This window comes from Phalaenopsis equestris, unplaced genomic scaffold, assembly GCF_001263595.1.
Source record: "Phalaenopsis equestris unplaced genomic scaffold, ASM126359v1 Scaffold001359, whole genome shotgun sequence".
Lineage (NCBI taxonomy): Eukaryota > Viridiplantae > Streptophyta > Magnoliopsida > Asparagales > Orchidaceae > Phalaenopsis > Phalaenopsis equestris.
This window is the reverse complement of record NW_018165798.1, coordinates 44581-67156: the sequence shown is the minus strand read 5'-3', so window position 1 is coordinate 67156 and position 22576 is coordinate 44581. Positions and strand designations below refer to the sequence as shown.

Sequence of the window (22576 nt, the reverse complement as noted above, 5' to 3'; positions counted from 1 at the left end):
GGGACCAAAATACTCTTCCTCCACTCCTCAGGCATCTTTTTAGTTTTTAAAATAATATTAAAGAGTTTAGTAAGCCAAGAAACTCCCAAATCTCCCAAATATTTCCACACTTCAATTGGGATATCATCAGGTCCTACAGACTTTCCACCCTTGGTTTTCTTTAAAGCCTCCTCAACTTCTTTTTTGCTAATGCGACGGTAAAAATGAAACGTTTTATTATTATTTACGATATTAAAATCACTAAGTTCGATCGTATTTTCAGAAACTTCATTAAAAAGTTTATCAAAGTAACTCACCCACCTATGTTGAATATCTTTTTCTAAGAAAAGTACTTTTTGATTTTCATCTTTAATACACTTTACTTGAGTTAAATCTTTACTTTTCTTTTCTCTTTGTTTGGCTAGTTTATACATATATTTTTCACCCTCCTTAGTATCTAATCTATTATAAAGATCATTAAAAGCAGAATTTTTAGCATCACAGATTGTTCTTTTAGACTCTCTGCGAGCCGTTTGATATTTTCTCTAGTTCTCTAAGTTTTTACATTTAAATCAATTTTTATAACATAACTTCTTATATTTTTTCTTTTCTTGCACATTATTATTCCACCACCAACTATTTTTATTTGTAAATATTTTTCCCTTTGATTCTCCAAGAACATCTTTTGCTACATGTTTAATAGCGTTTGTTACTTTATCCCACATCACATTTGCTTCTTCATGAATATCCCAAATTTTGAAATCTTGAATTTTACTCATAAAATTAATTTTATTTGTATCTTTTAAGTTTCTCCATCTAATTCTGCAATGATGAGTCCTAGTATTTTTTATTTTACAACTCTTAATCTTAAAATCTAAAACTAATAAACGATGTTGGGTATTTAAATTTTCACTTGGAATGACTTTACAATCATTACAATCACGACGATCTCTTCTTCTCATAAGAAAATAATCAATTTGTGTTTTATTAGATCCACTCTTATAAGTAATAAGATGTTCATCCCTTTTCTTGAATAAAGTATTAGTAATAACAAAATCAAACGCTAAAGCAAAATCTAAAATAACTTTACCTTCTTCATTAGTTACTCCAAAACCGTAGCCACCATGAATATTTCTGAAATCTTCTACCACTCTACCGACATGTCCATTTAAATCTCCTCCAATAAAAATTCTTTCTTCAAGAGGTATCATTTGTATTAAGTCTTCTAAGTCATTCCAAAATTTATCTTTAGAACCTACTTGAGGAGCATAAACACTTATAATATTAAAAATCTTAGTATCAATGATAATCTTAAGGGCTATAATTCTATCACCAACTCTATTAATTTTTACAACATTATCTTTCAAACTCTTATCTATAATTACACCTACACCATTTCTAGATTCTATCACCATTTCTAGATTTCTATAATTACTCTTATCTATAATTATCAAAATCAAAATTACATATTTTAAATTAAATCAATCATTTTCAAAATTCTGATCGGAACCAAATTCTTGGCCGACCGATTCATAAAACTTTTAAGCTTTTTTGTTTGGTGACTCCTCATCCACTGATCGACAACACTTATTGCATCAAATATCATTTCTTAAAATCTATTGAAATTATACTCACTTAGAAGAACCGAGCTCGTTGACATACTGCCTTGAGAATTAATGTGTGGTTCGCATTCTCCCAGTAAAATTCCAAAATAAGTAATTTGATTGAAATTGCTTACTTTATAAACCCAACCTTAATTCACCTGGTGTTAGGTATGTTGATTCCTGTATTTCGCACATGAACATCAAAACATAAACTTTGAAAGGTAAGTATGAAGCTGCGATGTCACTTGCATGTAAAACTTATCATCATTCAAAACCTCATCTGTTAATTCTTTTTTATTCGGATGAAACCTATTGTTCATTCATGATCTTGCATTTTAGATATCTATTAACAACCTATATATTTCAGGACAAACACATTGAACTCATCAGTTGAGTAGAAATTTGCATTCATAAGTATGTAAGTAATAATTGAAATTAAGGTTTTAGATATGTAAATACATAAGTACATCAACTATTTCATATCATATCTAAAATACCACCATTTAAGTTTTATAAAGTTAAAAACACATTTTCATGCATAGCTAAGGTGATATAAAAAAAATGAAATTTAGGTTTTAAATCAGTTAAGTCCTAGGAATTGAGCAACTTGTATGTGAATAATTATTAAATGAATTCTATGTAGAATGTTCAATGTATATTTTGCGAACCCTACCTAAACCTAAACCAAATCCTAATGTTATGTATAATGGCATTTACATACATAATACCGCGGCTGTAATTGAGCAAAGCCGACTTGTGTGTGACTCAATTAGTGGCTCGTAAACTAAGCTCAATGAACTAACAAGCCAACCTCAAGCTAGCGCCAACTCGATTTGTTAGTTTGGTATCTGTTTTTTCTATTTGTCATTTTATTATAACATGAAATTTAATTAATATTAATTTTTGTCTCTCACAAGCTTGCACACGAGCCAGCTTAAAACAATAGAATTAAGCATGAGCTCGAGCTCAAATTTTATTAATTAATAAAGCTCGAGCTAACGGTGGCTCGAGTTCAACTCCACTTTTATATTTAATTATCTAACACCTAAACCATAGACACATCTCTACCAAATTTCAGCTTGCTATATGAATTTTACCAAAAAAAATCACGGGCCATTTACATACATAGGACCCAATTCTTATATGCTTACATATCTAACGTCTAAATTTCTCTTTTTTACTTGGACCATGTAAAACGTTTATAACACATCAAAATAGTCCATATTTTAACCTTTAAATAGTGAAATGCACATTTTAAGGTATAGACATGACACGTAAATGTAAATATTGAAGTTTAGATATTATATATGCAGATACACAGAATTCAGTGGTTTGCATGTAAATCTTCCAATAACCCTAATTGCCTAAATGCCAAGGGGTTGTTTGGAGTGCTATGTATGTAATTGCCCAAACCTAAAGGGATAATTAAATGCATAGCCTTTAGAACATTATGAGTATCCGAACCCAGAGGAACTATTGGGTAGTAGGATTTGTCCAGGATTCAACATTTAGTTCTATCAAATAACAAATATGACAACTTTAAATCCCATAGATTCTTGAATCCCATTTTCCCTCCATTTTGTCTGAATCCTGGACTTAGTAAGTCCCGTTTGAAGATGTATTTAAGGGATTCAGAGAAGTTGAAATGTAGTGTGAAGGAAGAGAAGGATGAGGTTTACCTTATTCAATGTTTTTAGGAGTGGACTAGGAGGAAAAATTTTAGAGTTTTGGAGGTCTTCTTATGTGGCAACCCATTCTTCTTCCCAGTAGCTTTAACTGTAAATGGTTTAATGGCGATGGTTTGGGGCGAAATCAAGATTGGTGGGAGGGAGTTACAAAAGGTTTTTAGTAGTAGAGGTGGACATGATGAACATTTTACTGGTTTAAAATGAAAAGCAATTAAAATCGACAGATAAACATAGAATCAATTTGTCAGAAATATTTTTCGATTGAATTTTAGGCAACAAGTGAGCTAGAGACAAGTTAACATGAAGACCAGATGTAAAATTAGCAGGTATTTTAGCTGAAAATTGAACCGGTTGAACATCCATTGATTTTTCAATAGAAAATTCAAACACGACTGTTTAGGGGCATAATCCTCCGGTATTTTTACTGATCTTAGCAGATTTTCCTTCGTTGTACACTTTAGTACAAAGAATTTCTTTTTAAATGATTTTCTTAGAAGGCATTGAAGGGTGTATTTATATGGTTGATCAAACAATTTTTACCGGCTAGTTGGAAAGCTCACACTCTTTGACTACAAGTTGGTTGTGTTTGATTGAGATAATGAATTTAAACATGTCTTATCATCACAAATCTCATCAACGCTAATATCTAAGATTTGGAGGATTAGATATGTGTCCTATTAAAAAACATGCATATATGTCGAGCATATGCTAAAGGAATTTTGAATTTTGTAAAATGATGGTACTTGATAGGGTTGATTTGAATTCATTATGTATTCATCTGCACAACATTTTCAAACATTAGTTTGATCATTTAAGACATTCTTTGGTGCACTTAAGGACATATTTACTTTTGTGATTTAACTTGTTTTGCACGCCTCTTCAAAATTACAATGACATATGTGAAAAAAAAAAGCGTTGAACCGCTTGTTTTTTAATAACAAATTTGCTTGCAAGAATATATTGTCTTTTATAAAGCATACTATTACTTGAAATGTGCACTATTTACTTTTAAAAATTAACGTGCACTTTGCTTAAGGAATCATAAAAACTGTGGCATGCAATGGATTTTATAGTCTTAGTTTTAATTGGAAAGAATATGAACACATCCACTTAAAAGTTACAATAATTGGTAGTGGCGGTCATTCATGTGATTGAACGCTCATCAAAAAGTGTATGTAAATTTGCATTTTGAGTCCATTATCGGGCACATGCTGTTCTCTTGTGTGTATGTTAGTTTGTAGATTCAATTGTTATTATTAGGAGGTACTTTGCTTCTTGGGCTTTTAATGCATTGCAAATGTATCAGACCCTTCTTTTGTTCAAGTGATCCCAACAAGGGTCATTCCTTTTGTATAAATAGATGCCCTCCGTAGTTCATTTCATCCCAAGTTCAGGTTTAGTTCATCAAGGGTGCTCTTGAGGATTCCAAAATACAGAGCGAAGCGGTGTTTTTATTAACCAAAGCATTAATAGATTATACAAAATTATTAATATGTAAATTCATTCATAAGAAATTATAAAACATAAAGTTTGACTTAATAGTTGATATAAAATAGAAAAAATGTGGTACAGTATTTAACTTGAAGGTAAATATTAGTGAAATACATGCAATTATTTTGCTTTTTTCTTTATTCACTTATTCTTTTATTTTTCTTTTCGTTGTTCTTTTTATTTTTTTGTATTTCTTCTCTTTTTAATTTTTTATATTTTCCCCATTTTTTTGATTCTCTACTAAAAAGAGGGATAGAGAGGAAGAGCGAGAGGTGGGTCAGTTGGGTAGTGAAGAGAGGTTTGGAAGGGATAGAGGAAGTGGGAGAAATAGGAGAGAATGCACTAACCAAGAGGACTTTAGTGAATATGGAGTACTAGGTGTTTCTAAATACGAATCTTGCTATGACAGAAAAAAGACGTGAAAAAAGTGATCTCAAAGGGGATTCTGGAGCGTATCTCTATAACTACTCCCAGGACGGAGTTACCCAATAATTTTTCTGACATTCCAATCAAAAGGAGAAATTCTAGAGCAAATCCACCACCCTTTACTGATGACAAAACTTATTACTATGAATCGAAAGAAGAGGATTGGAGTCCCTAATCTCATCAGCTTGAGAGGAAACTATCAAATGCCTTCTCAAGAGAAAAATGCCTTCTCAAGAGAGATTGCCAAGGCTAAGCCACTCCTCAATTCTATATCCAGTACTTGAGACTCAGTCCGAGACATAACTGATCCGACCCGGCCATGTTGCTTGTTTTGAATTATTTGCCTCGCTGCTTGACATCCATGATGCACTGGATTGCAGGTTAATATTCACAACTACTAAATAGTCGACTCTTTGGTGGTTTTTTTTCTCTTGCTACTCAGAATGATGACATTATTTGTCAACTTCAAGAGAGCTTTTATCACCCAATTCTCCAGCATGCAGCGACCACACCATAAGTCATGAGCTTTGTTATAAATAAGGTAAAAGTTAGGCAAGACACTAAAGAATTTCATCACAAGATTTAGAGAGATGTTTGAATTAAATAACTTGGACCTGGTTGTAGCTCAAGTTACTCTAAATCAGGGACTGAGAAGGACCATTTTGTTATGCAAATCCATATGTACCATAAAGCACATTTTATTCTATCACATATGATAATTTATAAATCATATCTGAAATGATAAATTAGTTGTATGAAACTGTTGCTGCTTACAACTGCTATTACTGAGCCTCTTGTTGCTGCTGAATTTTGAAACTATAAATGGTTAATTTTCTTGGTGCATTAAGACGACTTAAAGCTGTATAAATGGAATGGACGCTCAATTTTAGTAGTTCTTAAACAGTGGAGCTTTGTACTTTGTAGTCACCTCTGCTTTATCATCCTGTGAAATTTTGCTTTGTTTCTTGCAAGTTGGGATAAATCTTTTATTCGTACAGATTGTGCAGAACATGCTCTTGTTTCAATATGTTGTTCGTTCACTTGAAGCTGATTTCTTACCTCGTCATACTTTCTGTAAGGGTAAGTAAAACATATTTATTCTATGGTTTTTTCTTTTTATTTTGCTATCATTCTGATTTGTGTTTGAGGCGATTTCAGAAACATTTAACTGGGACTTTTTAAAGGAATCCGTGCTCTGCAAGCTTGTGGTATTTGATTTTTTACTCCACATATTTCAAATTTGTATATAGTTTAGCTGTATGATGAACTTTCTTTGTCCCATCGTAGTCTTGTCATCAATTTTTAAGATGCATTTGTTTGATATATTTTCTCGGGTAATGACCAGAAAATATTATTGAGTTTGAAATTATTTTCAGGCATATAGAAAAATGAACTATAAAAGTATAGTCCATGGTTGCATGTCAATCATATCTACTAGATTTTTTCATAAGACCAACATCTGTTTTAAAGATTTGAGTGACAAAGATGGCATTTCTGCTGATCTACCCACTAGTTGCTATGTTGGTTTGTCCTTTGCATTCCCTGAAATTCAAAGAAAAACTTGTGATGCTGCACAAAAACTGTTGATCTTGGTATGCTTTTCTTGACATCTTTTTGGTTTTTATTTTTTTCGTATATTGCTTTACAATTGCTGCTATTAAGCCTAATTTTTTCTATCACCAGATCATGGAGCTTGATGTGATTAGGAAAGAAGCTGATACATTTGGTTTAACTTCAAGATCAGATGGCTTCAGGTTTCATACTCTTTTTTGATGGAGAAGAGCCTTTTTTTTTTCGGTATTAAACTCCTAAATAGTCCTCTGATTATTTGATTGCGATCAATTTAGTTTTAGAGTAAGATTGATCTCAAATGGTCGCTCATAACTGAAGTTGGGTCAATTTTGTGTAGTTGAGGGATTAAATTGAGATTAATTTTTTTTATCATAATTTCTGTCCGAAGATTCATTTTTGATAAAATTTATATAAACAAGGTGCTATATTAGAGAAATGCGGTACTCTAGTACTAATTTAAACATAACCAAATTATTAGGGGACTATTTTGATATTTAATATACTTTATAACTTCAATCTTATTTCTCTCTTAAAAAAATTCATTTATTAAATATGCGTGCATTCATTTAAAGGAGCATAGAATGTTTTTTTATTATATAACACCATTCTATGATAAATTATTTATGATTTCTAATCACTGATTACAGAATTAATCAATCTCACTGTACATATTTTTATTATATATTTAAGCAATTTATTATATAAAATGGTGCATTAATATATCTAGTTTCGTTCTATTTTTAAATGACTTTCATGAACAAGGCAATGTTTTAGCATCTTACCGGTCTAATTCTTTTAATTGTTTTGTTAAGCAGGATTCCTATTATAGACACGGTTCTTGATGAGCTAACATACAATAAAGATCAGTTATCCCCTTTTCTTGAGGCAAGCAAACAATTTTTGCAAAATTGTCTAATTTTTAGGACTTTCAATCCTCACTTGGTTATGTGTGCTCAGATTCAGTTACATGATCAAATTGAAGTGATTCAATATCAAAGGATATTTATTGTATCTAAATTTCAATGATTTTAGCGTTTTTTTGACAACGAAGACTAAATACAATTTTATGATAGAAGTAATTAACTAAACCAAAAATGCAAATTGTGGACTATAAATTTGTGCCATTATGGGATGTGAATTGATTATTGTCCAATTTGCTCTATGTATTTAACTCATGCGCACATTAGTCAAGCAGGCCATCTAGAGCCTATTCTTCAGTTCACATGGTGGGTAGAATTTGATGATTCCTTAAAGCAAAGACTTGATGGGCACCAACGATTAGGAATTGATCCTTTCTACAATGCATGTCACAAAGTAATCTTTGAGGTCTCCGATACTCCGGCACACAAGTAGTTTGTGAGACTTAGTTTTGCAATAAGATAAGTAACCTACTACTTGAAGAGAAACAATAATGGTGTCACAACCCACCCACTGAACAAACAAAAAAAAAAAAAAAAAAAAAAAAAATAAAAACATCTTCAAAGGTTGAGATGAATTAGCAAATTGTAGTTAGTCAAATGAATAATAACTTTTTGTAATCATTTATCCCCAATATAAATGATCAGAGCAATAATTCTGAAAGCATCTACCAATTTTTTCATGAAGATGTGAATGAATTTTAAGTATGAATATATTCATTTCGGAAAAACAAAAAATGCTTTATCAAATCAAATTTGTTTCATTATAACCATAATTACTTTTTCATGATGTTTGAAGTAGGTATCTAGAAATATTTTTTTATGGTAAATAAATAATCTACTTACAAATGCTTGCGAGGAACTTGTTGTCAATATTTGTAAATCAAGTGCTTGAAGATTCTACATTTAATGTCATATGTTGGTTGTATCGAGTTGAGTTGAGTCGAGTATCTCATGGATTGGACTTAGTTTGGTCATGTGGTCAGTTGTTCATATTAAGCTTGAGCTTGGGCCGAGCTTTCATATATATATATATATATTCATACTTGTTTAACTTTCTTAATAATTGTACTTGGCTTGTACACGACTTATTTATATTATTGAATAAGTACTTCAATTAGTTAATAAACAAGCTAAAAATCAAAGGAGCATTTGACTTTTCACATAAAGTTATTAATAAATAATTGGGCCATTTATATACATTCCACCCAATTTTTGCTTCATACCATAGTTTCAGCAAAAATTAAGGATTCCAAGTTAAGCTGCGATGCAATATATGGGAAATAGAAGGAAAAAAATTTGTTGAGCATTACTATAATATCAAATTTGCAAACTAGAAATCAAGAAAAAAAAGACTGTAAATTGCAACTGTGAATTATTAAAAAATCTAGCATAACCATACAGGAATTGCTTCAGTCAATTGATAAAATGTGGGGTAAATTGACGGTAACTCTTAAGAGAATATCTAGCATAGCCCAACAATAATAACTAAATATGTGGTAATAATATTGAATTTTCAAATTAGTGTATGACAAAATTCATGGCTAATTATATCCTGAACAAAGAATTTTTATAACCAATTAGCATGATGGCTCGATCAACTAGTAGATTGAGTATTACATCTAGGGCTTAATAATTAGGAGTAGGGATTAAGAGGGCCACTTTCATGATTTGCTTGGTTCGACTATCACCATTCCATGGTTCCTATATGGTACATAAGGATTGATTCTAGCGTTGGTTTTGTTTATATTATGATGAGGGGGATGTAGGAAAGTTACATCACCCGTTCTCTCTATACAAACTCACTACTTGAAGAAGAATGTATTATAACTCTCATAATAGGAGAGATTTAGAGAAATAAATCTTAATATTATAAAACTAATGCAAAAGTCTTTCTGCTAGTCTCAATATAGAATAGTTACTAAAACATTATTAAATCTCAAGTCTATTGCAAAATAGGAAAGTAATAATTCTTGTAGTGTTGGTCTCCCCACCCTAAGGCGGGAAAACAAAATCGAAATAGTAGCATGATAAAGAGGTTTGTTTGTCTCCTTATTGCTAGATCCAGTGACTCCTGTGTCATTGTTCCCAGTTAGGAGCTTTTGCCTTTTTCACTAGAGGCATTTGGATCCTTGTAGTAGGCATCGATCAACATTGATGAAGGTAACAAAAATATTGTAGTCTCCTGACAGGTCAATTTAAAACGCATTGGTATTAATCATTTTGATAACCATGAAGGTTTGCCCTATTTAGGCTTGAGTTTCCAAAAAGTGCTTGTGAGAAATACGAAATCATTTTCTGTATAGACTTAGTCTTTCATGGAATTTTTGCCAGCTTTTGATATATAGTATTTTGTTTAGTAATTTCATATTTTACCAGTTCATGTAAAGATTGAATCTCTTTCAATCTAGCTTTTGCATCAACACTAAGGTCAATAGCAAGGAGTTTAGTGTTAAACTCTAGTGGGATGAGAGGAGTACTCTCATAAATCATCTCGAAGTGATCGTGTTTTGTATACTTGCTAGTGGAGTGGTTATGAGTAAACTCAACTTGGGGGATGGTCAAGTCCAATTACTTGATGTTCTGGCCTACAAAATATCCTAGTAGATTATCTAATTTGAATTCCACCATCTCTGTCTATCCATCATTTTGTGGATAAGTTGAACTGATGTTTGCACCTAACTTGTCCCATAAGGTTCTTCATTAGTGGCTTATAAATTTTATATCTCCATCTGAAGTTATGGTCTTGGTTACACCATAAAAATGGACTATCTTTTTATAGTTTAAGTGTGTAATATGCGAATCATCCATCAACTTGTAACAATATACAAATGTCATTTTGGAGTAGTAGTATACCAATACCATATCAAAGTCTTTCACTATTTCTAGGATAACCTCACCACAAAGTCCATGCTCAAGTCTACCCAAAATAATTGTGAAGTTGGTAATGGACTATAATGGCTCGTATTTTGCCCTCAAGCTTAGTTAAGTGATATATTCAGTAATGTTTGTCATGTACTTTTATATTATGTACTAATCAGGCCAATAAAATTCTCTTTCACTATAGATAGTTTTATCTTTGCCAAAATGTCCTGTCATCCCTCCATTGTATGACTCGTAAAATAATTATAGGCTAGGCCAATTCATAGTAGCATCCATCTTAATTGGGATCATCTCAATGTTAACCATTGACACAATATACTTAAAAAAGCTAGTCTGCTGGGTCAGAAAGTGGCACTTCTTCGGATGACCATGCAACTAATTTATTTGAAAAACTCTAAAATTAATCACAAGTGCTACAAATGTTTCTCCTCTGAATGGTTTTGCATCAGGATATCTTCAGAGTACAAAAACATGAATTGTCTAATAAAAGTTTGAAAAAACTTGGTTCATCAATCTCACAAATATTTGGTGCATTAGACAGGTCAAAAGGCATAATTGTCCACCCACCCAATCCATCTCGCACCTTGAATGCAATCTTCCACTCATTCTCGATCTCGTCCAAACTTGTTGTTATCTACTGTGTTGATCATTCTTAAAAATATACTGTCTTTATACAATTGACCCAACAAGTCATCCAATTTTTTGTTGGGGGAATCAACACTTGACCATTATTCTTGGGCACAATCTTTGCTGTTATTGCGTAAGGATTGGCACTTTAATGAACTAACCCTTTGCTTATTACTTGTGCAACTTCTCATTCTCACCTGGTCACATCTGATAGACTGGTTAATTGGGGAGCTCTAATTCTGGGATGAGATGTATGTATGTTGAATCTCACACAGGGGTGATAGTTCAAGAGGTGGGCTTTTAGGCAGAACATCCCAAATCTTCTCTAATAGAGATTACATTGCCTCACATGTTGACTCTTATTTTCTTACTATACTCCAAAATCACTAAGGGCAGTCTCAATTGCGTCTCTCTCATAGCTTGTAGAAATATTGCACGAGACATTATAACTCCCATTTTTGTCTAACTATTTTGCTGACTCCTTCGAAGATATAAGTACAATATGCTTTTTGTTCTTATTAAATGAGTAGATATTTTTGTGATTATTGTGAAATATACTCCTATTATATTGCCATGATCAGCCTAATAAATGTACGTGCATCCATCGATACGACATCACACGACACCTAACTTTGCAATTGCTTTTTAATGAAGAAATCTAAAAGTCATCTCTTTTCAATAATGATTTCATTCTCTTTCTTCAGTTAAGTCTGAGAATATATTTGAGGGTGCTTCTGAATAATAATCTCAATTTTCCCACCATGTATATAGATACCACATTCTCATAATTGTGTTTGTTTCTAATTAAGTTGTACTCCTTCAACTTCACTGTTTAATGAGTATAATGAATTTATTCCTAAACCATTCTTCTTCATCCTAAATTCTATCTAGAAAACTCGTTGAACTATAAGCATTTTGTCATCATCTGCAGTTAGCTGGTACTCCTCATTCTTCTCATTTCCAAAGTCTACTATTTACTTCTTCCACCGCATCCTGCTCTGTAAAAAACATCACTCTTCTATTTGGGCGGTTGAATGTAATTTGTCCATATCCATGACACTTAAAAACACTTTGTTCTCCAATACTGAATGGTACTGAATCTCGAAATTATACCTCAGTAGCATGGATAGCCATCTCTAATGCTCCCCAGTCACCATCTGCTGCTTTAGAAGATACTTTAAGCTTCTTTGATCTGTCCTAACCAAAAAAATGTCGGCAGGGCCGCCACTTCTAAATGTCCAAGACAATCACCATCAATTGCCTTTCATATATTGACTTTAGCCTTGCTTAACCCTAATTGAAGTAGGTAATTTGTTGCTGATCCTGTATGAGCACTGCTCTTAATCCGTACCCTGATGTTTTTGTTTCCACCACAAATGGTTTATTGAAATCTGGAAGTGCTAATACCGGGACGCTAGACATGACCCTCTTCAGATGTTCAAATGCATGTGTTGTTGCTTCCCCACATTTGAAATTGTCTTTCTTGAATTGCTTTGTCAATGGGCATGCTGTCATGCCATATCCTTTTACGAACTTTCGGTAGTAGCAAGTGAGACTCAGGAATCCTCTCAAGTCCTTCAAACTCCTTAGCTTCGATCTTGGACTTATCCAATGCTACCCCAATTTTGGTCACTACCTCTCCTAGGTTCTCCACCTGCAACTATGCAAAAGAACACTTCATTAAGTTGGCATACAACTAATGTTCTCTCAATATCTTCAGGACGGTCCTTAAGTGCCCCCTTTGCTCTGTCTGTGTACAACTGTAGACTAGAATGTCATCAAATAAAATCAGGACAAATTTTCGAAGATAAGGTTGAAAAACCTTATTCATGAGGGACTGAAATGTCGCTGGGGTGTTGGTGAGGTCAAATAACACCACTAAGGACTCATAATATCCTTCATGTGTCCTGAATGCTGTCTTGTGCACATTTGCTGGATTCATCTTGATCGGATGGTATCCTGACTTAAGATCATTTTTGGAGAAAATGACCCCGTAAAACTTATTCAGTAACTCATCAATCACAGGAATAGAAAATTTGTCCAACGTCATTTCCTTGTTCAAAGCCCGATAGTCCAAGTAGAATCTCCAGCTACCATCTTTTTTCTTCTCCAACAGGATAAGGCTGGAAAAATGGCTCACATTAGGCCTGATAATACCGACCTTAAGCATTTTTTGAATTAGCTTCTCAATCTCAACTTTTTGAATCTGGGGTACCTATATGGTCTGACACTGATGAGGGAAACACCCTCTTTCATGATAATGGCGTGCTCGTGCTTCCTCGGGAGAGGTGTTGTTGAGGTCTTTCTTTCATTTTCTTTAGATGCTCTAGGATCTAGTCTGAGGATTTTTCTATTTTTGACCTTCCTAGAGGACTAGATCGGCACCCACAATATTTAGAAATTCAAGCCTATTCTTTACTCCTTGATGTTTCATATGGACGGTTTCTAATCTTTGACATTCGGTTGAGTCGATTAAAGCCGACATATTGAAGCTCTTGTTGAGTTCTTATAGAAATTTGAGAGACAGGTAGACTCCATGACTTGTGTGGCATTTAACTTTCTGTCGCGAACAATTCACTTGACTTTGGTTGTTGCTTATGTGAGGACCGGTCAATGATATTCTCGTTGAACGGCTCCAATCGAATCAAAATAATTTTGTTTGTCGTGCCGCGTGCGAATTGAAGTTAATTTGGCGCGATCGTCGATGAATTTGTCTGGATTTCTCCGGATTACAAAACGGACCTCGCTGTCGCGTGTGAAACATCGATTTTAGCTAGGGAGGCCACCCATTTTGTTAAGACACCGTGCACAAATGAATTGCACAAAATTTAATATTTTCTTTTAAATAAAAAAAAAACTCTTATAAAAAGGTTTTAAAATTCCTAAATTTAATTCCCCTTCACGTGCACCTACCCCTTCTCCTCTTGGGACCAAACCGTGCCCTAGCTCTCCTTTTGCTCTTCTCAGCTGAATAGTGGGGCCTTTCTCCGGTTTCTCCGATCACCTCCTTCCTCTCCGGTTACTACCGACCTTCGCCTCCGGTCATAATTTCCGGTCACTTTCTTGTAACGGTTTTTCCCGCTCAAACGAGTTTGGTAACCTTCTTGCTCTTGAGTTTGGGTGCTTTCTTTGCCTTTTGGGGTGTTTCTCGTCACCTCCCTATTTCTCACCGTTGGTGAGCCCCTTGCACTCTCGTTGGCTATAAATACCCTTTCAGGGGGAGGGTTTCGATGCTGATATTTCGTTTGGAAGCTTTAGGAGACGAAATTGGTGGAACTTACTGTTGGAAGCTTTTATCTCGTGGTTTTTCTTACTCTTCTCGTTCTTGAGTTTGCAAGAAGTTGAGGTCAGGTTCTATTTACATCTAGAATCTGATTATGGAATATTAGTGAAAGAGATAAAGATTTCAACCTCTCTTATATCAATTATACTTGATTATTTGGAGTAGTTACCTTCTTTAACACCATGGAGTATATTTCAAATCAGCTTGAAATGCTAATTTAGTTTATGGATTAGCTGCCATGCGATATCTTCTTTTGGTTTATGGGATTGGTAGATCAATTGGAATCAATTGGAACTAATATGTTAGTTTGATTATTACTTTGATGAAGAAATAAGGTTCTCTTACGAATATCTATTCTATGGCCGCCTTTGCTTATTCATGCTGAATGGTAATTCAGTAGATTTGCCTCGGATTAAGATTATTACTGCATTCGGAATTTGTTTTGGTAGCTCAGTTTTTGCTCCTCTTGCTGCCCCTATTCGAACATATAATGGAGACTATATTTTGGTTTTGAATACAGGGAAGTATACAGGGCTTTATTTTGGTTTTGAATACAGGGCTTTACTTTCTTCTTCCCTGTTGTTCTCCTACTCAAGACATATTCAAGTGGCTGGCTTTTATTTGATTTTGGGGGGCTCTTGGAAATTTGATTTTTGGTGGCTGGATTTTGATTCCTGCTATTGTTTGATGGCTTGGTTTTACTCTCTCTGCTGCTGCCCTTATTCGAATACATATTGGGATTGTTTCTTGCTTTGAGTAACTCTTTTAATGGCTCAGTTTTATTCTCCTTATTGCTGCTCCTGTTCGAATGCACAATGGAATCTGTTTGATGGTTGGAGATTGGTTTTGGGTGCTTTAAGAGAATGATTTAGTGGTTTCCTTTGTGAATATGCTGAAGTAAATTTTAAACCTTAAGGAGTGCAAGGGTTCTTTTTGTTTCCTAGCCTATCGATAGATAAATATTGATGAAGTGGACATAATGTATTGATGGAAATTTGGTTGATAGCAAAGTTCATTGGAAAACTTTTGCATTGCAGTTCACATGTTTTTACCTTCTATTTGCAACAGCTAATTCTCTCGTATTTACATTTATACCACCCAATTCATGCATATTTTCATATCTAACTCCCAAATTTCAATTCTCATATATGTGTTGTCTTACCTATGCATGTAATTGTGTTATTTCTTTTGGACTATAAAAAAATTTTTGCTATAAAAAAATTTTTGAAAATTTTTGGATGGTATATATGTAAGTGTTACATATGTAAATACTTAAGAATTGCATGGTGTGTATACAAATTTCCTTTAGTTTTATTTTACAGAACTTTGGATTTTAAGTTGTGTAAACACATGGGAGTAGGGCTGTATACCTGCAAGCATTCTTAAAACCTTCCATATGCTTACCTTGTAAATCTTTTAGCTGAAATACTTACTGAATTTTTTTTTAAGGCATCAAGAAGCATTCATTTGTTGTTTATACACTCTCCATATTAGAAAAAGATGTCTGAGACTATCAAAATTTGTAACATTTGCGATATTTGAATCTTACTGTAAATCCTTCTCAAATGCCAAGATCATTAAGTAGTCCTTATCATTTGCGGTCCATAATCTATAAAAATGTGGCTGGAAGGATCTTGCTTTGATGATTTCTTAACCGGCAAAGTGAATTTCTAAATTGAGTCACTTGGAATTATCCTGAAGGCATTTTATAGTGCACCTGGAATTGGGAAATTATGATACAGTGGGTATATGATTTTTGAAATGTGGCATGAAACAATTATATAGATATAATCATGGCTTGAGATTAAATTTGAAAATAAATGATTAACGTTATGAACCTGTTAGAAATTCGTCCCTTTCAATTTCATTATACAAAACATTCAAAAAATTATTAGATAAGCATATGAAACATTAAAGTGGCCTATAAGTTCGAGATGCGCGGTATCAGACAATGATGCAAATAACCATTGATCAACTTTTCTTATAGCTGAAAATATAAAAATCGATATTCATATAGTGAGATGTCCTTTCACTCCCTTAAATCGTCGACAGCTCTAACCCTCTTTAAAATGCTTGAGAATTGGTAGTTAAAAAAGAACAGATACACAATAAACACTACACAAATATTACACTTGCAAAAAAAAAGAACAGATACTACATCCACAAAACGACAAATGCCACATCTATGAAAAGTATACACTACATATCTTTAACTGATAAGTCTAGATACTACACAACAAATACCACGATATGCAATAGACACTACACAATAGATACTATACATCACTTATCCTAACATCACATGTAGGTGCACCATACCCCGATAAGTTCAGATACTATATCACATGGGTACATTATATATTTAACAAGATAAGTCCAGATACTATTTGGGTTCACACATCCGTTAAACGATAGGGTGTAGGGTTGCTCGACTATAGGGGTGATTGGTTTGTGCCCTCTAGTTGATATTGATAGGTTGACTTCAATATATCAATGGCCCGGGGGATCGAGAAATAAAGAAAGAAGTCTAGTTTGAGCCTGATATCCCAGTCTAAATTTTCATATGCTTATCATTTAACCTTTCTTTTATAATCTGTAAATGTTTATCTAACCCCTTTATATCATGCGATTGCAATATGTTTTGTAGCATAGCCACAATTAATCAGGTACATTTAGTTGTTTCAGTTTTGTTTCTTTATTGCATAGTCTTTCTTTACTTTATATTTCTTTACTTTCATAGTTTTCCTTCAGTCTTTTCCTGTTACAGTAGTTTACTACATAGTTGTTCCTTTCCTTTACTGCATCATACTATAGACATTCATCTGTACTCATACTTTTAAATATTTTTTTTCTAGCATGTTTGTATAACACCCTAGGATAGGTCGTTTGAGGCATGATTTTTTCTCTTTTCTTTCTCCCGTCTTCTTGAGATGAGGTGACGACCTGGAGTAAGTGCATGATTTTTTCTCTTTTCTTTCTCCTGTCTTCTTGAGATGAGGTGACGACCTGGAGTAAGTGAAGATTCATCTCTAGGAGACAATAGAGACAACAACAGAAGGTGGAAAGAGGGGCTTCAACCGAACTTTGATAGATTTAAATAATATACACCCACAAGACGTCGATGTTATTCGTCTAGCATGACTTAAATCCTCACATTATCCTTTAGGACATCCTACGATTTTATATTGTATGATATCAGTCCAAAACTTTTTAGGATTCTGAGATCGTTGTTCGGTACGACATAAATCCTCACATTTGCTTGAGCTATTTGCATATGACATACAGAAACAAGTCCCGAATATCTAAATAACTTGCAGGACCGAAACATCACCTAATTTCCCTAATTTCCCTTTCAAAAAATGTAAAATCAAATCATAGGTTAGTTTGAGATGTCACTGAATCTTATTTGGTATCTTCGACATCTACTTTTCATTCATTTGGATTCTGGAAATAACTGTTCTTACTTGAAACTATCCCACTTGATTTTTCCTATAAGAAATCGTGCAAACCTAGACGTTGAATTTTTGAAGACGAAACCTCTGATCACTATCGAGAGTTTTCTCAAATGACCCCCGTCATTTGGGATGTAATTAACTATAGAGGCTTGGCTCTATAGGGAATTAAAAACCCAAATTAATTTAAACTCAATCTAATTTGTGTATTAGAAAGAGGAATTTGTCGGCTATAAATTCGCAGACCAAAATAGAATCATTAACTTTTAAGTTTAATTAGTTAAGCCCCCTAACAAGTGATACATTCATCTTTTTGGGATGAAATATATCACTTGCGGTATCGTGTCTAGCTATTTAAAATTTTAGATATATGAAATCTATCTGGTCTATTTATTTTTTAAAAAATAAAAAATACCGTTTTCACAAAATTAAAATTACATTATATATTATATTAAATTTAAATTTAAAATCTTATTTAAGAAAAAATAGCCGACAAATCTAACTAGTGGCTGTTGAAAGACACCTGTAAACTGATGTAGGAGTTGTTGTACTCCTTTAAGAAACTCTGTCAACTTTGAATCTCAAATCTCCTCAATTATCTGCAACTCCATCAAGTAGCCCAGTCATGCTCTTATCGACTTGATCAATGGTTTTGAGCGACATCACATTTTTGCATAAATTAGTATCTCCTCTCATTATCACATTCCTACCCTCCACTTGGAACTCCATTGTCGGGGACTTTCAATTCACCTAACATTCGCTGCCACTTCATCCCAAAAATCATATCTGTGCTGCCCAAATCTATTGGAAGGAAATCCTCAACCACCTGTAAGCCATTTAGTTTCAGAACCACCCCCTTGTAATTTCCCCGATTTTTCTCCACTTTCCCTGTCCTTGTCCGCATCATGACGTCAAAGCACTCTACAGTCACTAGCTCCAACCCTAATTTCTCTACGACCTAATTTGAGATAAAGTTATGTGTGGCTCTGCTAACCACCAATACCACAATCAGCTATTCCTTGATCCACCTCCTCACCTTTATGGTATGATTTGGAGTAAATCCTACCACTGAATTGAGGGATGCCTACGCCACATCCAAATACAAATGCTCCTCCTCCAGCTCCTCCTCTGATTCTTCACTCTCTGTATCCTTCTCTTGAACTAATAGAATCTGAAGAGCGCGCTCCTTGCAACGGTGGTCTGGGGCATATTTCTCATAATAGTGGTAACACAATCCTTTTGTTTTTTTATTCTGCACTTATGCATCTGTGAGGCACTTGAAATTACCTCTGGGACGTATTCCTGTATTATTCTTCTTCTACGTCTCTGTCTAAAGTGACACCGTCAGAGTCCTTAGTGTCGCAGCTATCAAGTGGCTCTTGTAGAATCCTCTCGTGTTTCCGCCCTTGTTCTTTTTCAGCTGTTTTATATCCTGCATGATCTGGGCGAGTTCTATCATTTCTTTCAATCCATGCAGTTTCAAGGTTCGGATGGCTGCTCGGATGTCGGGCTTTAGAATTTTCAAGAAATTCCCCTCTAGTTTTGCTGCAGAAAAACCCCTGAACTTTCTGACAAGTGCTTTAACTTCTTTTGGTATTTCATAATCATTCTCTCCTATGTCTGAGCATAGAATTGCTCATGTTGGTTTTCTTCCCGAATGGCTTAGAAATGCTCCAACAAGCAATTCTTAAATTCCTGTCATGAGTACATCGGATACCTTGAAACCATGCTAAAGTTTTCCCCTTCAAGCATAATCTTGCTGCCATGAGCTTTTCTTCCCCAATTAACCCATTGATTGCAAAGTATCGCTCTGCTCTATACACCTACTCATGTGCATCCTCCTCTTCGAATATCAGCATCTTCAGTCTGACCCATGCATTTCCACCCCTACTTCCTCTTCCTCCGGTATGCCCCCCATGTATCCAGAGTGAAACTCCCTCCATTTATAAGCACACCCAACCCCTGATTCCCTCTTTCCTCCATAGTAATCTTCCTTGCCTCTTACACCATCCCTCCAATTTTCTGCCCTTCAACCCTCCATCGAAAGTCTCCACTTCCCTTACTCTCAGAGTCCTAGGGGGACACTCATGTTGATAGATGATGTCTCCCTCATTGTCTTCTCGTTCGATCTCCTTCCCTTTTGTCCTGACCATGGATTCCTTGGTCAACCCTTGGTTAGAGTTTGCAATTAGAGCGGTCAGCACAACCTTGGATTGCATCTCCATGAGCTTTTTTTTTATCATCTCTCGCATTTCTCCTGTGCTCTCAAATCCCTCCTCCATTCTACTTTCAATGGAAGAAAACCTATCCTCCATGGTGGCGAACTCCTCCATTCCCGATTTGATTTGCCCTACCTCTCCTTCTAGCACATCCACTTTCTTTGCTGTCATCCCACCAAAATTTATGCTTTGATACCAATTTGATATGCACTGGAACCAAAATCAGCGGGCAAACAACCACGAAACGACAAGAGATAGATAACAAACTCAAAAGAGGGATGCTTTTAACAAACAAATAAAGACAAACAAGCAAGATACAAGTGTGACCTACTTTTCGAGAGGTAAATCAGCTCTCCCACACCCCTAGGAGTCGTTAGGAACACAACAATAGAAGCAAATACCAGCAGCCAACAAAAACAAGCATAAAAAAGAACAAACCCTGTCCCCCTTTAATAGAATCCTCCCACATCATTTCAAATTCACCCCCACCCAACTCTCTCCTAATTCCTTAATTTCTCCTCCTTGCATATGCAATTAGGGTCCTTGCGGCCCCCAACTTCTCTCTGCCTTCTTCGGCCATGGAAATATTGCCGCTCCTCTCCTCCATGCGAGAAATACCTATTCGGTTCCTGTCAGGTGGTTTGCTTGAAGGGATCTCGACTGGTCCCGGTCGAGGAGGGACCAGTCGACTCTCATGAGTAACGTATTCCAACTGACGGAATGCATTGTTAGTATTATATTATTATAATGGAATGCTATGTTGTAAGAGATATTATTTATCATTTCACAAAAGTTTATTCACTTAATTTATTTTAAGTTTGTGTTTCTTGGTTTGCTAAAATTTCACTAATGTGCTTCTGTTTTTTCTTATCACAAGCTTGAATTTTCCTCTTATCTATTGTTTTTTTTTAATTTGCTGTCTCCCTATTTTTGGTCCAAAATATCTTTATTAATGGACTTAAATGCTTGCTTGATCATTCGCTCCTTGTCATTTGCTATCGTCTTTATCAATGATATTTTCTAGTCTTCTTTAACTTTGGGTGGTACTTAATAGGCTTTTGGAGAACCAAAATGGAAGCTGGAGATCATTCTACTGTATTTTGGTAAATACTATAGCAGGGTAAGCGGATTTTTTTTTCTTAATAAAAGTATTTATTGCATTGAAAGGATCTTTAAAGAAAGTAGTATTATAAAGGGGGCAACTCATGCTCTTATGATGGTTGGTGAACCTAATTGGAAGTTGGAGATCATTTTAGTGTATTTTGGGAAGTACTATGGAAGGACAAGCTGACTAGATGTTATTTAATTAAATTATTTATTGCATTGATAGGATCCTTAAGATAAGCATTATTTATGATAAGAGACTTCTTGTAGACAGGTTCTTTTTGATGCTTAGATTATATTTCACATTAGCATTGATAGCATGCTTTCTCCTTTTATTGATTTACCGGCCTTGGTTGTCTTGTGTAGCCATTTACTTGTATTATGATTTATCTGTTTGGTGGTTCAACAGTAGGAACAGTTTTTTATATTTGTAAAATAGCCACTTAGATTGATGCCAATCTTTTTTTCCTTTCGCATAAAATTTTATTTAAAGCTTTTTTTTTCTTAACATTAACTTTCTGATTTTATGAGTGTATTCCTCTCAGCTGAAGCCTTTCAATTATATTATTTTATTTGCCCATGTCTTGCAAAAAAGACACTATATTACTTACATTAAGGTTTACTGCATCTTACTTTCTAGCTCTTTGCAACCAAGAAAACCTTATGCCCAGAGGTTGGAAGCTTTAAGGTGATCAAACAGACTGTGCCTGGTTAGATATGAGATGTATAGAAAGATCGAACAAATGACTCAATTCAGTAAGGCGCAATACATGGATCTGCTCAGCTTGTAGTATTCCAATAGATTGGGCAATTCATTACTGGATAGACCACTATTGAATGGATACCTAAGTACTACACCTTGAAAGATAACCAAGGTGCATTTCAAAGTAGACTCCTTGGTATACCTTTTGAGTAAAATATCAATGGATGTTTGAAGATAGTATTTTTGAGCAGACATCCAAGTAAATGTCATATATTAACAGCTGACTAGCTTCCTGACTTGACCAATCTCGTGCAATTTGGATTGTTGTTGGTAGCTCAAATGCAAGTGTGAGAAGTACTAAAAGGGGTTAGCATGAACGCACATAGAGCTCCCTTAGGATAAATGGGTTCTTTTCAACACTGCCATGAATAAACTAGTGAATTCCATTAGCAGTAACAATGAAATCCTAACATCAGTAGTTTTGTTCTTAGAAGTGAATAATGATGTGGCAACAGGGAAACTCATTTTTTTGGAGAAACTGCTTTACATTGTAACTTTGATTGGAAACATGTAGATGGCAATTATTTCGTGTCTCCTTAACAGGATAATGATCACATTGTAGATGCAT

General features: G+C 34.4%; 1 protein-coding gene across 4 annotated transcripts in view; it reads left to right on the top strand.

Annotated features, from left to right (window-relative positions):
- The window catches only part of LOC110034145 (negative regulator of systemic acquired resistance SNI1), a 58644-nt gene that overhangs the window by 18940 nt on the left and 17128 nt on the right, over nucleotides 1–22576 (top strand). For 3 of the 4 annotated variants that reach the window (XM_020738428.1, XM_020738429.1, XM_020738427.1), the window contains 6 exons: nucleotides 6187–6268; nucleotides 6347–6396; nucleotides 6565–6780; nucleotides 6872–6942; nucleotides 7576–7645; nucleotides 21196–21261. In XM_020738428.1, coding sequence (XP_020594087.1) covers nucleotides 6187–6268; nucleotides 6347–6396; nucleotides 6565–6780; nucleotides 6872–6942; nucleotides 7576–7645; nucleotides 21196–21261 — 555 coding nt within the window. The remainder of the gene's footprint in view (nucleotides 1–6186; nucleotides 6269–6346; nucleotides 6397–6564; nucleotides 6781–6871; nucleotides 6943–7575; nucleotides 7646–21195; nucleotides 21262–22576) is intronic. The other variant, XM_020738430.1, reaches the window with a different exon arrangement.